The sequence below is a fragment of the Felis catus genome, chromosome D2 (genome assembly GCF_018350175.1).
Source record: "Felis catus isolate Fca126 chromosome D2, F.catus_Fca126_mat1.0, whole genome shotgun sequence".
In the NCBI taxonomy this organism is placed as follows: Eukaryota; Metazoa; Chordata; class Mammalia; order Carnivora; family Felidae; genus Felis; species Felis catus.
In genome coordinates this window covers 17,774,241-17,786,707 of record NC_058378.1, presented here as the reverse complement: position 1 = coordinate 17,786,707, position 12,467 = coordinate 17,774,241, and the positions used below count along the sequence as shown (strand labels likewise).

The 12,467-nt window shown below is 51.1% G+C and overlaps 1 protein-coding gene across 2 annotated transcripts in view; it reads left to right on the top strand.

Annotated features, from left to right (window-relative positions):
• The window catches only part of CAPN9 (calpain 9), a 44,571-nt gene extending 34,529 nt beyond the window's left edge, over positions 1-10,042 (top strand). For both annotated transcript variants that reach the window (XM_003993930.5, XM_003993929.5), the window contains 7 exons: positions 346-403; positions 1,888-1,952; positions 2,427-2,495; positions 2,816-2,894; positions 4,005-4,121; positions 6,753-6,811; positions 9,660-10,042. In XM_003993930.5, the coding sequence (XP_003993979.3) occupies positions 346-403; positions 1,888-1,952; positions 2,427-2,495; positions 2,816-2,894; positions 4,005-4,121; positions 6,753-6,811; positions 9,660-9,686 (474 nt within the window). In that variant the 3' untranslated portion in view covers positions 9,687-10,042. The remainder of the gene's footprint in view (positions 1-345; positions 404-1,887; positions 1,953-2,426; positions 2,496-2,815; positions 2,895-4,004; positions 4,122-6,752; positions 6,812-9,659) is intronic.
• The last annotated feature ends 2,425 nt before the right edge of the window (positions 10,043-12,467 follow it).

The window sequence follows — 12,467 nt, the reverse complement described above, 5'->3', positions numbered from 1 at the left end:
TGGGAATAATCCATGCCCGCATTTCTAATACTCTCCAGGCGGTTCTGCTGCACAGAGGCTTGGAGAACCAGACATAAATGTGCTCTGACATAAGCACCTGGGAACTTTAGCTCAGTGGGGAAGCTTGCCTTGTGGGGCCCAGCCTTCCCGTCCTTTCTGGGTTGGCCATAGTCCCTGAGAAGTTCAGCGGGCTGCAGCCACTCACGACGTGGGCACACGGGCCCGTGGCAAGGTCCTTGAGGGCCGGGCTATTGCTTGAGCCAAATCAAGCTCAGAACTGGAAGCAGCTCTGGCCATCAAAAGAATGCTATGGGCCATCAAAAGCAATTATCTCCCCTCCCACAGGACATGGAGGTAACTGCAGAGAAACTGGAATATGTTTTAAACGCTGTGCTGCAAAAGAGTAAGTGCTCATACCCACCACCCATCGGGGACCCCAGGGCTCCTATGGAGGGGACGTGTGACCTGTGACTGCATACCTCCTGGCTCCCCTCCAGCTCTCCCAGGTTCCCTGCTTTCCAGGGCTGGCCTTAGGTAGACTTTAAAAATAGCTTTTGTTTCTTTCCTGATTACAAAAACGAAGCCAGTTATGGCAGAAAATTCTAAGATAGTCAGAAAAGCCCCAAGACAATGACCAAAGCCACCAATAATCAACTGCCCATAAATAACCACTGTTAAGATACGTGTGTGTATCTTCATGTATGTGTTGTTTGTATCTCTCAGTGTGTGGATATATGTGCACACACATAATTGTCATTAAATTATAGATCCAATTTTCATTTATTTTTTATATTTTTAATGTTTATTTATTTTTGAAAGAGAGAGAGAGAGCGAGTGGGGAAGGGGGCAGAGAGAGAGGGGGGCACAGAATCCGAAGCAGGCTCCGGGCTCTGAGCTGTCAGTGCAGATGCGGGGCTCGAACTCGTGAACCTCAAGATCATGACCTGAGCCAAAGTCGGATGCTCAACTGACTCAGCCACCCAGGCGCCCCTTGATAATTTTAGTTTTTAATGTCACAGTTTTGAGATATAATTCACCTACTATACCATTCACCCCTGACGGGTTTTAGGATGTTCGGAAAATTGTGCAACCACCACCAAGTTTAGAACGTTCCATCACTCCAAGAAGAAACCCTGTACCCAGTAGCTGTCACTCCCCATGGCCCCCATCCCATGGCAACCACCTATCTACTTTCTGTCTCTATTAGGCTGGCCTGTTCTGGACTTTTCATATAAAAAGAATCATGTGGGACGCCCGCCTGGGTGGCTCAGTCGGTTAAGCATCTGACCACTCTTGATCTCAGCTCAGGTCTTGATCTGAGGGTCGTGAGTTCAAGCCCCATGTTGGGCTCCACGCTGGGCATGAAGGCTATTTAGGAAAAAAAAAATCATGTAATAGGGAGTCCTTTTTCATGGGCTTCTTTACTTAGCATAACATTCACAAAATCTATCCACGTTGTAGTATTTACCAGCATCACTGCATCCCTTTTTGTGGCCAGATAATGTTTCGTTGTAGGAATATACCAAGTGTCGTTTATTCCTCACGGGGAGACATTTGCATTGTTGCCCCTTTCCGTTCTAAATGTTTGCCATTATTAATGACCAAATGATAAAAAAAAAAATCTCAATTTGTAATTCTTTGCTTGGGAGTCTTAAAACTAGGATAAGGAATGGAAAGATATTCCCACTTTTAAGGTATCTTTTTTATATTTAGCAAATTTTCCTCACAAAGGGCCCTGTCAGTTTCCACTGTCACCAGCATCCTGGGAGTGACCACGTGTCCCCCTCACCAGCCCCAGATCTGACCACACCGTAGGACTTCCAGCAGCTGGAAATAGGTTTATCTTATCACATGTCCCATGAATTCTGCTTTTGTGTGTGGTTTCAGAAAAGGACGTCAAATTCAAGAAGCTCAGCCTGATTTCCTGTAAAAACATCATTTCTCTAATGGACGTATCCTTCCAAATTCACGGGCAGAAATAGCTGTGCTTTCCTGCGGTGCGGACCTTTCTAGAATGTGGCCTCCTTCACGGGTAGGATAGGCGTCTCCTCGGGGAACAACCCAAGATGGCCGCCCCTAGAATTGGAACCGAATCAAGAGGCCCGAACTGGCCAGTGGGGGGAAGGTTTTGAAGGGACTTGGGGATCTTGTTACCGCTTTGGGGTCCCCTCTAAGAGAATAAAGGGAGTTTTTTTATAATGTGCTTTTTCGAGCCTTCTGGTGCCCTCCCCATCTCACCCCTGCAGTTTTCATTCTTCAGAGATGCATGGTTTGTAACTAAGCCGCCTCCCTAAGAGCCCTGGATCTGTGTCCCCAGTCCCCCGGGCCAGCCCCTTGCCCCTTCATCTCTGGAGTCCTACGAGGCACCGGGTTGAAACCCGGCTCACCTGCCTTCTTCCCTTCCTTCCTTAATGCTCTCGGCACAGACCAGCGGCAGCGGGAAGCTGGGGTTCGCGGAGTTCAAAATGTTCTGGGACAAGCTGCAGAAGTGGACAGTAAGTAACCCGGCCGGGGCCTGGCCTCTGGGGATTGCGCGAGCCTAGAGCAGGAGGGGGTTCTAAACGGTCAAGGTGCTGCCGGCCAGGAGAGGGCAGAAGGGAAGTAATTATGGTGGAATTTCCATTCCCAAGATCACGTCTCAGGCTTAGCAAAGTACCACCGCGCTGGCGCCCAAATTGAAAAGGGAAATCACAGGGACCCGCCTGTTTTGAAGGCCTTGCCCGACCCTGTGAGGAGTCTGTCCTCCCGCGCGGGCTGGCGCTGGCTGGCGCCCCTGGGTGCCCTCTGGTTCTCAATGCCTCTGTCCTCCCTGTAGAACCTGTTCCTTCAGTTCGATGCTGACAAGTCTGGCACTATGTCCTCCTATGAGCTGCGGACCGCCCTGAAAGCCACAGGTAAAGAAAAGCCTAGAAGAGACTAGAAGCCACTTGCTTCTGGTGCCCTGGAGGGTGGCCGGTCTTTAACCTGAGTTCATGCTTCTTTTTTTTTTTTTTAATTTTTTTTAATGTTTATTTATTTTTGAGACAGAGACAGACAGAGCATGAACGGGGGAGGGGCAGAGAGAGAGGGAGACACAGAACCCGAAGCGGGCTCTGGGCTCCGAGCCGTCGGCACAGAGCCCCACACGGGGCTCGAACTCACGAACCGTGAGATCGTGACCTGAGCCGAAGTCGGAGGCTCACCCAACTGAGCCACCCAGGCGCCCCTGAGTTCATGCTTCTTAAGAGCACAGCCCTGTCAGTGCCGGAGGCAGGCCTCGGGCTCAGGACTCGCTCCCGCACACCGGGACCCGTGTTTTAAACTGCTGTGCAATATTGGAGTCTTTCAAATGTACCCACTAGGGCTGAACTTAGCCTCACCCCCTCTCTCAGCCTCTGGCCGAGCTTTCTGGCCAAGCGGGGGCACGTGTGGCCCTTTGGTGGCAGGCCGTGGTGCTTCCAAGCCTCTAATTGCACTCTAGGACGGTGATTATCATGGACGATCCCATGGTTGGGGGTCAGGGAGGAGCTCACAGATTTCCTCTGCCATCTGCCACCCTGTCCCTGGCTTTGTCACCAGCAGACTGAATCCAAACCAGATGGTTCAGTCCTAACATCTACGAGCTCCCTACACAAAGGACGGGATCCAGGGGGCGTCTGTCATCCCCCCGCAGTCCCCACCATGGCGGTCTGAGTGTCTGGGGTTGGCCGTCCTTTGCACGTAGCCGTGGCCTTGAGGCCACTGCAGCTCACAGCCCCTGCCAAGTTGCGTGGTGCTTCTCACAGAGCATGACTCACAGACAGGCCCCCCGGGCCCTGCCAGAGTTCTTAATGTGATTCCCTCCCAGGTAAACCAAACATCCAGAAACATCGTCAGCTAGTGGAGACACGCAGTGTCTGAGGACGGGGGCCCCCCGCTGGGCCTGAGAACCCGCACTTTGCGGACAGAGCGCTGGGCGCTTCCCGAAGGTGCGCCCGCGGGGCCCGGCCTTTGACGGGCTGGGGTCTCCTTGCTCTTCCCCGCAGGCTTCCAGCTGAGCGGTCGCCTCCTGCAGCTGATTGTCCTCAGGTACACAGACGAGAACCTCCAGCTCGGCTTTGATGACTTCCTCAACTGCCTGGTCCGGCTGGAGAACGCGAGCCGTGAGTGTCCTCGGGGGCCCTGGGCCCCCAGGAGGGGGGCCACGACCCCTGGGCTCCCTTCCAGGAGCTGGTGAGAGATAACCTGCCAGAAATCCTGGCGAGGACAGGCCACAGACGGCTGTCATCGTGTGATTTCTGCGCTGTGTGTGGTTAACTGAGGGGTGGGGGTGGGGGCGTCTTCGTGCACGACCTGTGGGTTATGGGCCCAGCACATTCCCGCTTGCTAAGAGCCATTCTCCTCGAGTGCATTCACAGTGTCCTCGTGGGAGGACAGGGCCACGGGTGGGGGTGGGGGGCTCCTGCCTCTTATCTGAGGAAGGCCCCATCTGAGGTCAAATCTATCACAGCACACAGAACCAGGGGAGTCCCTCCCCTTCTCCCTCTCCCTCCGTCCCCCTCCCTCCACCCTACCTTTGTGTCTTGTACTTGACATTGTCTTGTCCAAACACTTGTCTGAACGCTGACCCAGTTATCCCAGACAAGAGTCGTTACTCAAGAGATTATGTGCAAGGGGTCCTTAGGGCTTATAGTTTCTCGTCACACTGTCACAAAGTTGAAGCTGAAAGAAACGCATCCGGGGGCTTGTAACCCAGGACCGGGGTGGCTGTCAGGGTTGGGGGAGGGGAGCGAAATGCGCTGACGCACGGGGCCCCGCACCCCTGAGGAGGCCCGCGCTTGGTTTAATGCTTTGACGTCGCCATCTTGAATTTTAATCATTTTTGTACAGGGGGCCCCATGTTTCCATTTTGCGCTGGCCCCCACAGATCAGGGCCCCATTCTGCTCGGCATTTTTTAAAGGGTGCTCGCTTAGGTGACTTCAAGGCACTCGTTAAACCAAGGCAGGGTCCGTGCTCCTCGGTTCTGGGGCACTGGGGCTCCCCCCTCGGCTTCTTTTGTGTCACTTAGGTCACAGGTGAGTCCCTGCTGAAGCCTGTCTCCACCAGGCTGTCATCCCTGGGAGGGCTGGGCTTAGGAGACAAGCAAGACACTTCTGCTGGCTGCTCGTGGTGCTTTGAGAGAGGCAAGCAGGTCCTTGGCCTTGTACGCCAAGCCGGGAGGTTGCGCCTTCTGTAGGCGGTCACCAGCAGCTGGTAAGAGGTGCATTTTAGGAAGGCCTCCTGAAAGATTGTCACTTAGTACAATCACGCAGTGGCCAGAACCGACCTAAAAATGATGAGACTTGGTAGCTTCTCTTCTCTCAACTGCCCCTGTCCTGAGTCCCCTTGGGCCGATCCTTCCCAGCAAGGGGTGCTCAACGTGTTCTTACAACGGAGGACTATTAGGGGGAAGGTACGGTTGCCCCAACACCCTCTACTCCGGGATCCTCACGTTAGATTCACCACCTGGAGACTGTTTTTAAAATATCAAGGCTAGGGTTTTACCCCAGGATCATTTAAACTTTTTACTGTAGAAATTTTTACTCATACATAGGTAGAAAGAATGACAATCGGTCCCCATGTGCCCTGCACCCGTGTTTCCAAACTTTGCCACCCACTACAAAGCCCCTCCCCGCCCCCGGGGAAGGGCTAGCATTTTTTGATGACCTGGGAGTGTGGGGGGGACGGGCACAATAGGAGAAGGGGATTAAAAGAAAAAATAATGTTTTGTGATGACCAGGCTGCCCGGGAGGCCAACTGAATAGAATCCGGGGGGTGACACACAGTGTCAGTATTTATAAAAATTCCCCCAGGGAGTTCTAGGGCCTTATACCAGCCTCAGCAACGATCGTTCTGCTGATCTTTCAGACGTCCTTCTAACGCATCCTTTTTTCCTGAATTATTAATAACAGACCTCAGAAATTGAGTCCCTTCCCCTGTCGATATCTCTGACAGGCAGGCTCTCAGCGAGCCCTCAACCTCATCTAAGACCTGGCCCCTGCTCAACTTCCGCAGGCCGTCTTTCCACGTTGGCTTGCCGGTCTCGGGAGGTACCCAACTGCATTGGGCTGTCGGGCCCTGTCTGTTTTGTTCTAGGACAGCCACCCTTCCCCCCTTTTGCTGTATTTCTCAAGTTCCCGGGTGACTCTCAGGGGAAGCCGGGGTTGAGTGGCTCGGCCACTTTGACTAAGATGGGGAGACTGAGGCCCAGAGAGGAAAGTAACCCCCAGGCTATTCAGCGCGTTAGCCATGGCGTCCAGCTTAGAGGGCTCTCTGTCCTACCTTTGCTCCTATGTGTGGGAGCAGCTGGGGGCTCATGTTCTTGTAAGGGGCTCATGGAGGCTGAACGGCTCTCAAGACTCAGGCAAAACTTTACGTACGTGTGTTCTTTCTCTGGGGAGGAGGTCCGTAGATTGCAGGGGATCGGTAGCTCCCCAAAAAGTTAGCACAGGGGAGATGTTGGGGCCCGGGAGCTGGCCGGCTGACTGGCACACTGTAGATGACAACAGGTGCCACCCAATGGTAAGGCCACCAGCTCCGCCATCCCAGGAATTCAAGAGCCTCCCCCAGGTGCGAGAGATCCCCGCGGAGTCAGCCTGAGTCTGGCCTGCTGTTCTAGAAGACCCGTGCTCACCACCAGATGGAGCATTTCCTCCACCAGCAGCCCGGCAGGCCCCAAGGTCACAGGAAACCCTTGAACCTGTTGAAGGAACCGTCCCCACAATGATGCCTTTCTCATGTCTCTCCCCGTTAGGGGTGTTCCACGCGCTCAGTACAAAGAACAAGGAGTTCATTCATCTCAACATAAACGAGGTACGATCCGGCCAGCGCGAGGCAGAGCCCATGCTGTGTAAACGCTTGCTGAATGCGCGACTGAATGTGAAGTTTACACTGAGCCACGGGGGCAGTGACAACAGTAAACTTGCTAATATGTTTAGGGACCCGTCGGTTAGCAGTCCATGCGATCATTGCCAGAGCCCTGTGAGCTAAGGATTCATAGCATCCCCGTTTTGCAGAAGTGGAAACCGAGGCATAGAGAGCTTAATCACCTGAACAGAGTGAGCCAGCAAACCTTGACTGCTTCTCTGCCTTCTGCTATACGGGTTCCTCAGCCTGTCTGCCTCCTAGCCTCCAATTTGTTCACTCCCCTTGCTCATGCCGTCCTGCGGGTCTCATGATTCTATGCACACGCGCGCACACACCTCAAAAACCCTGAGAAAGACACAGCTTGTGCCAGTGACAGGGGCTGACCACAGCCAAAGCGATGGAACGCAGAACACGGATCAGAGTTTCAGAGGCTCGGAAGGGGCGCCCCAGGTGTAGACAGTCCTCTCCCCGCTGCCCAGAGCGTGGTCTGCAGACCCGCAGCGTGGGCATTAACCGAGGCGAGCTGGTTAGGAACAGCAGAGTGCCACGTGGGGACGACAGCCCACAGGACTGCCATAGGCCCCCGAGTTGCTAAAAGACACCATCTGCGCTATTCTCGCCACAAAAAAGACATGACCGTTACGTGACCTAAAAGGGGTGTTCGCTAACGCCACCGTGATAATCCCCCTGCAACATATAAGCGTATCCAATCAACACGTTGTACGTCCTCCACTCACACGGTGTTCCATGTCAGTTATATGTGGCCAAAATAAATAAAACTAAAAAAAAAAAAATCACGCAAACAAATAAGAAATGCAGAAGACCAAGCCCCACCCCCGACCTGCTGAGTCAGATCTTGTTTTAGGAGGATCCCCAGGGATTCCTACCCGTACTAAGGTTTGCAAGTGCTGGCTGGTCATCCTCCTGCCCCAAGGCAGGGAGGGAGAAAATTATGGAGCGCTTTCCTCCAATGGTTCCCACGATTTTTATTTCCCATTATTTTCCTTTCCCTCCCCGTGTCTTCCGCTCCAGCTCTGCCTTCCCTTGAACTTAACAGTAGCAAAGGAGGCAGCCTGTGTCTCCTTCCCATCCTTGGGCCCTTTCCCCTCCCCTCCCTCTTTCACATTCACACCGCAGACACCCGGCTCCTTTCCAAATTCAACAGCAACTTTGGATTTGGGTTGCATTTTACTGACTATCAAGATGAAGAGGTTGATGGCCGTGTGGGCCGTGCTTTGACGCATTCACCTGCCCTGTGCCTCAGTGTCACCGTTTGCAGAGAGATCAAGGCCTTAGCCTGAGGATTCCAAAGAAAGATGTGGGTACTCACCCTGTGCGTATCACACAAGAGGGACTCCTAGACAGATTTCTCAGTTTCGTCAGGGTTTGGCCTCTGTTAAGCCAAGGACACTTTCCGCCTGTCCCCAGTGCGGGGGGAGAGTGGGCAGGTGTGGTACTCAATACCTTCTTAGCCAAAGGCCTCGAAGCCAAAGGCCACCAGATGCATGATAGAAGCATCCCACTGCCTCAGCATCAAGGTGTCATTTCCAAACCAAGCGTCCTCGGGTGTGGGGGCTGGAATGAGCTCTCTCTCCTGTCTGCCCTCCCCTCGGCAGACCCAAGCCATCTCGTGTAAGCTCCCCCCCCCGGCCCCTTATTCACCTCCAAGACAACAGGGAGATGTCGAAGATCTTTGAGTCTTCTCCCTCTCTCTCCCTTCAAGCCCATCATCCTCAACTCCGGCTGCACATTAGCATCACCTGGGGGAGATTTCAAAACCCCAGTGGCCTGGCCATGACCCAGACCAAATAAGTCCAAATCTCTTGGGGTGGGGCACAAGCACTGATACATTTTTTTAGAGGGTGGGGGAGGGAGAGAGAGAGAGAGGATGGGAGAGGGGCAGAGGGAGAGGGAGACAGAATCTTAAGTAGGCTCTACACTCAGCACAGAGCCTGAGGTGGGGCTGGATCCCAGAGCCCTAGAACCATGACCTGAGCTAAAGTCAAGAGTCAGATGTTTAACCGACCGAGCCACCCAGGCATGCCCAAGCATTGATATTTTTTAAATTCCCCAATGAGTCCAATATACGGCCAAGTTCAAGAGCCACAGTTGGGACCCCCCCACCATCCACCTAGGTAACAATGGATCCTTGCCCTGCCTGGGTTGGCCCCACCCACAGTTACTCTGCTAAAAGAGCCTGTGCGTCATCCTTCACCCAGCCGCCTTCCCTGACCCTGGCCTCGGCACGTGCTGTGCCCAGGAAGAGGGGCAGAGAGGAGAGAAAACAACGTCCCACACAAGCACGGTCCCCCACGTCACCATGCTGTGATAGGAAAGCTGGGGTGGAGGGGCGGGGAGGCAGAGGCAGGATGGAGGAAATGAGAATTGCATGCAACTTCTCCACCAGCTCACTTGTAAAGAGCCCGGATGCTGAGCCCGCAGCCTCCACATGATGGAGGACCACCTGTGAGCTCACCGTGAGGGGGGCCCTCGTCAAAGAGGAAACGGCTGAGGAGCCTCAGGAAGGCTGTCTGCTTTGCCAGGAGAAAGCACACTTCCCTCTCTCTCACCGTCTGCACTTGAGCCAATTCAGAACTCAGGACCTCTGGGAAAACAAAGTGCTGAGGATTCTTTTTTTTTTTTTTTTTTTTTAATATTTCATGTCGAAGCAGAAGTCCATACTCGCAGGCAAGGCAATCGCATAGCAGAGTTGCCATGGACTCAACAGGCCAGTGCTGGCGGGGACCTAGAGGGATAACCAGCCCTTCTCTTTCTTTCTCCTTTTTGTTCCCAGTTCATCAAGCTGACAATGAACATCTGAGGCTTCCCTGGCAAGGACGCACTCTGTCCGGCTGAGTCTTGACTTCTGGACCATGAACTTCAGAACGTTTCTTGGTGTAGAGCTCTGCTCCCATGACCCAACCTTCTCCTCCCCCCGTCCCACCATCTTGATCTTGGAAGAATGAAATGGACACAGCTCTGACCTCGGATTTTATGCTATTTCTCTGTACAATCACTTCCCGAAGATGGCTGGTGCCATACCTTCAGGTTCAGGCATTCCCCCTTCCTTCTCCACCTCTTCCCACTACTAATTATCCAGAGTGTAACTCGGTGCATAGAACCCTGGCTTCAACGGAGCATCCATCATTATACTCAAACATCCGACACAGGACAATGTTTTGGTTTTTGTTTTGTTTTGTTTTGTTTTTAAGCTTATTTATTTTGAGAGAGAGAATGTGTGTGCATGCACGAGTGGGGAAGGGGCAGAGAGAAAGGGAGAGCAGGCTCCACCCTGTCAGTGCAGAGCCTGATGCGGGGCTTGAACTCACAAACCCTGAGATCGTGACCTGAGCCGAAATCGAGAGTCAGACACTTAACCAACTGAGCCACCCAGGCGCCACAGGACAATGTTTTTGTAAGTACGTTGGGGATGAGAAGGGAAAGGTGTGATGTCATAATTAAGCATTTTCTTCATCCTAGGTGTGTTTGCTTACTGGGGGCAAACATCAGGGAATTCTGGATGCTTACTTGTAGGAGCGGAACAACACGAAAATCTCTATTTCCTCCTCCAAGAGGTGGTAACTAATTCTCCATCCAGTCCAGACAACTCTTTGTGTCTAAAGCTTTTGGGTCAGAAACGCCAAAGGCAATGTTATTTCTTCTCGGGAGTCCAGATTCAGGTCAGACTGGATTGCATTCATTTCCACCATGATGGGGGAAGAACAGGGTGGAGAAGCCTTGTTTTAGCTCCTTGACCCTGCATAGGAAAATCCCACCAAACTGGATCATGGAAAATAACATGATAAGATGTTGCCTCAGTAAATGCTAGGTCTCGCTTTCTTATTTATATACCTGTGGCAGGTGAGGTGGCATGGAAAGGTGCTCAGAGACGGAAGGAGGAAGCATGGTTGGGATGAACATGAAGGTAGAAACAAAACCTCATCAAGAGCCCTGCCCCCTGGCTGAAGGTGTCAGGGCAACACGGTCTTCTCTCTCGCTTCCCAACCCTTCTCTGAGCTCACCCAGCAATGGATGCAGGACAGGAGCGACGTGCAACAGCCATATTTTCTAGTTTCTGCACTTGATCGTTGACACATTGAGGCCTTGCTGACCCTGGGGGGACTGCCCCTTTCGGGGCTAGTCAATTCCCAGAGAGAGCAAACAACTTGCATTGACAAGCCACCCAATCCAGAGCCCACACCCCAACCATCTCCTCTATGGGGGTTTCACACTCCAGGCCTCTACCCACCCCCCCCCAATCACCACGGGGCCAGGTGCCATACAACTAGGGGCACCCCTATGCCCAAGAGCCTGCTGAAATTACTCTGCCTCACTCATTCTTCCCATGGAAACCACAGTTAAGACTCTTGCCCATGTTTTCCTCTTGCTCCCTCCACTTCCTGAGCAACCCTGGGGGGTCTCTGTATGGTCCTACATGGCAGGGCCCCTCCTCTTGGGATCTGTGAGTATAACAAGTTACCTTTTCAACAGCAACTGTCTCCTGATCTGCTGGCCTCACACCACATGATAACTCGAATGTGTCAGGAGAAATGAACAGCACTACAAATGGTATCCGTGGGCAAAGACAGAAGACTATACATATATGTTTTCTCTTTTCTAAACCTCTTTTCTCTTTATTTTGTTAAAAGACGTAAGATTATATAAAACGATCATTATAACACTATATCCTTGGGTTTATAGCATTCTTGGAGATATAATAATTACACAAAAGAAAGGGAGGAAATTGAGATATATTGAAACAATATTGCTATATTTTACTGAAATTAAGCAAGTATTAACCCGAGGTAGATGGTATAAGTTATATGCATATCTTAATCTGTAAAGCAACCTCTAAGAAAATAACAAAAATGAAGTAAAGCAACAGAGGAATTGAAATGGTATACCTAGAAAAAAGTTGTTTACCACAAAAGCAGTAAGGGGAAACATATTTTAAAAATGAGGAATAGAAAACAAAATGGCAGACCGAAATCCAACCACATCAATAATATTAAATATAAATGGATAAACACTATAATCAAAAGGCAGTGATTATCAGAATGGATTAAAAAAATAAGATTCAATGGCTACTGTCTACATGAGACACACTTCACACAAAAAGACACAAATAGGTTAGAAGTAAAATGATGAGGAAGGTATACCAGGCCAATGGTAGCCATAAGAGACCCAGAGTGATTATATTACTATCAAACAAAATTAACTTCCAGAAAAAAGTATTTCTAAAGACAAGGAAGGATATTGCATGATCATTAAGTGTGAATACATTAGGAATATATAACAATTATAAATGTAACACTACCTAACAGTAGAGCCTCAAAATTTATGAAGCAAAAATGCATAGAATTGAAAGAATAGACAGTCTGACAATTAGATATTTCAATATCCCACTTCAGTAATTGATAGAACAGCTAAACAGAAAATCAGCAAAGATGCAGACGCTTAAATAACACTACCAAGCAACTTGACTAATAGGCATTTTAGAGCACTCTATCTATCTAAAATAAGTACACATTTTTTCAGAAGCAGATGGAACATTCTCCAGGTTACATCATATACTAGGCAATCAAACAAGTTTCAATGCATG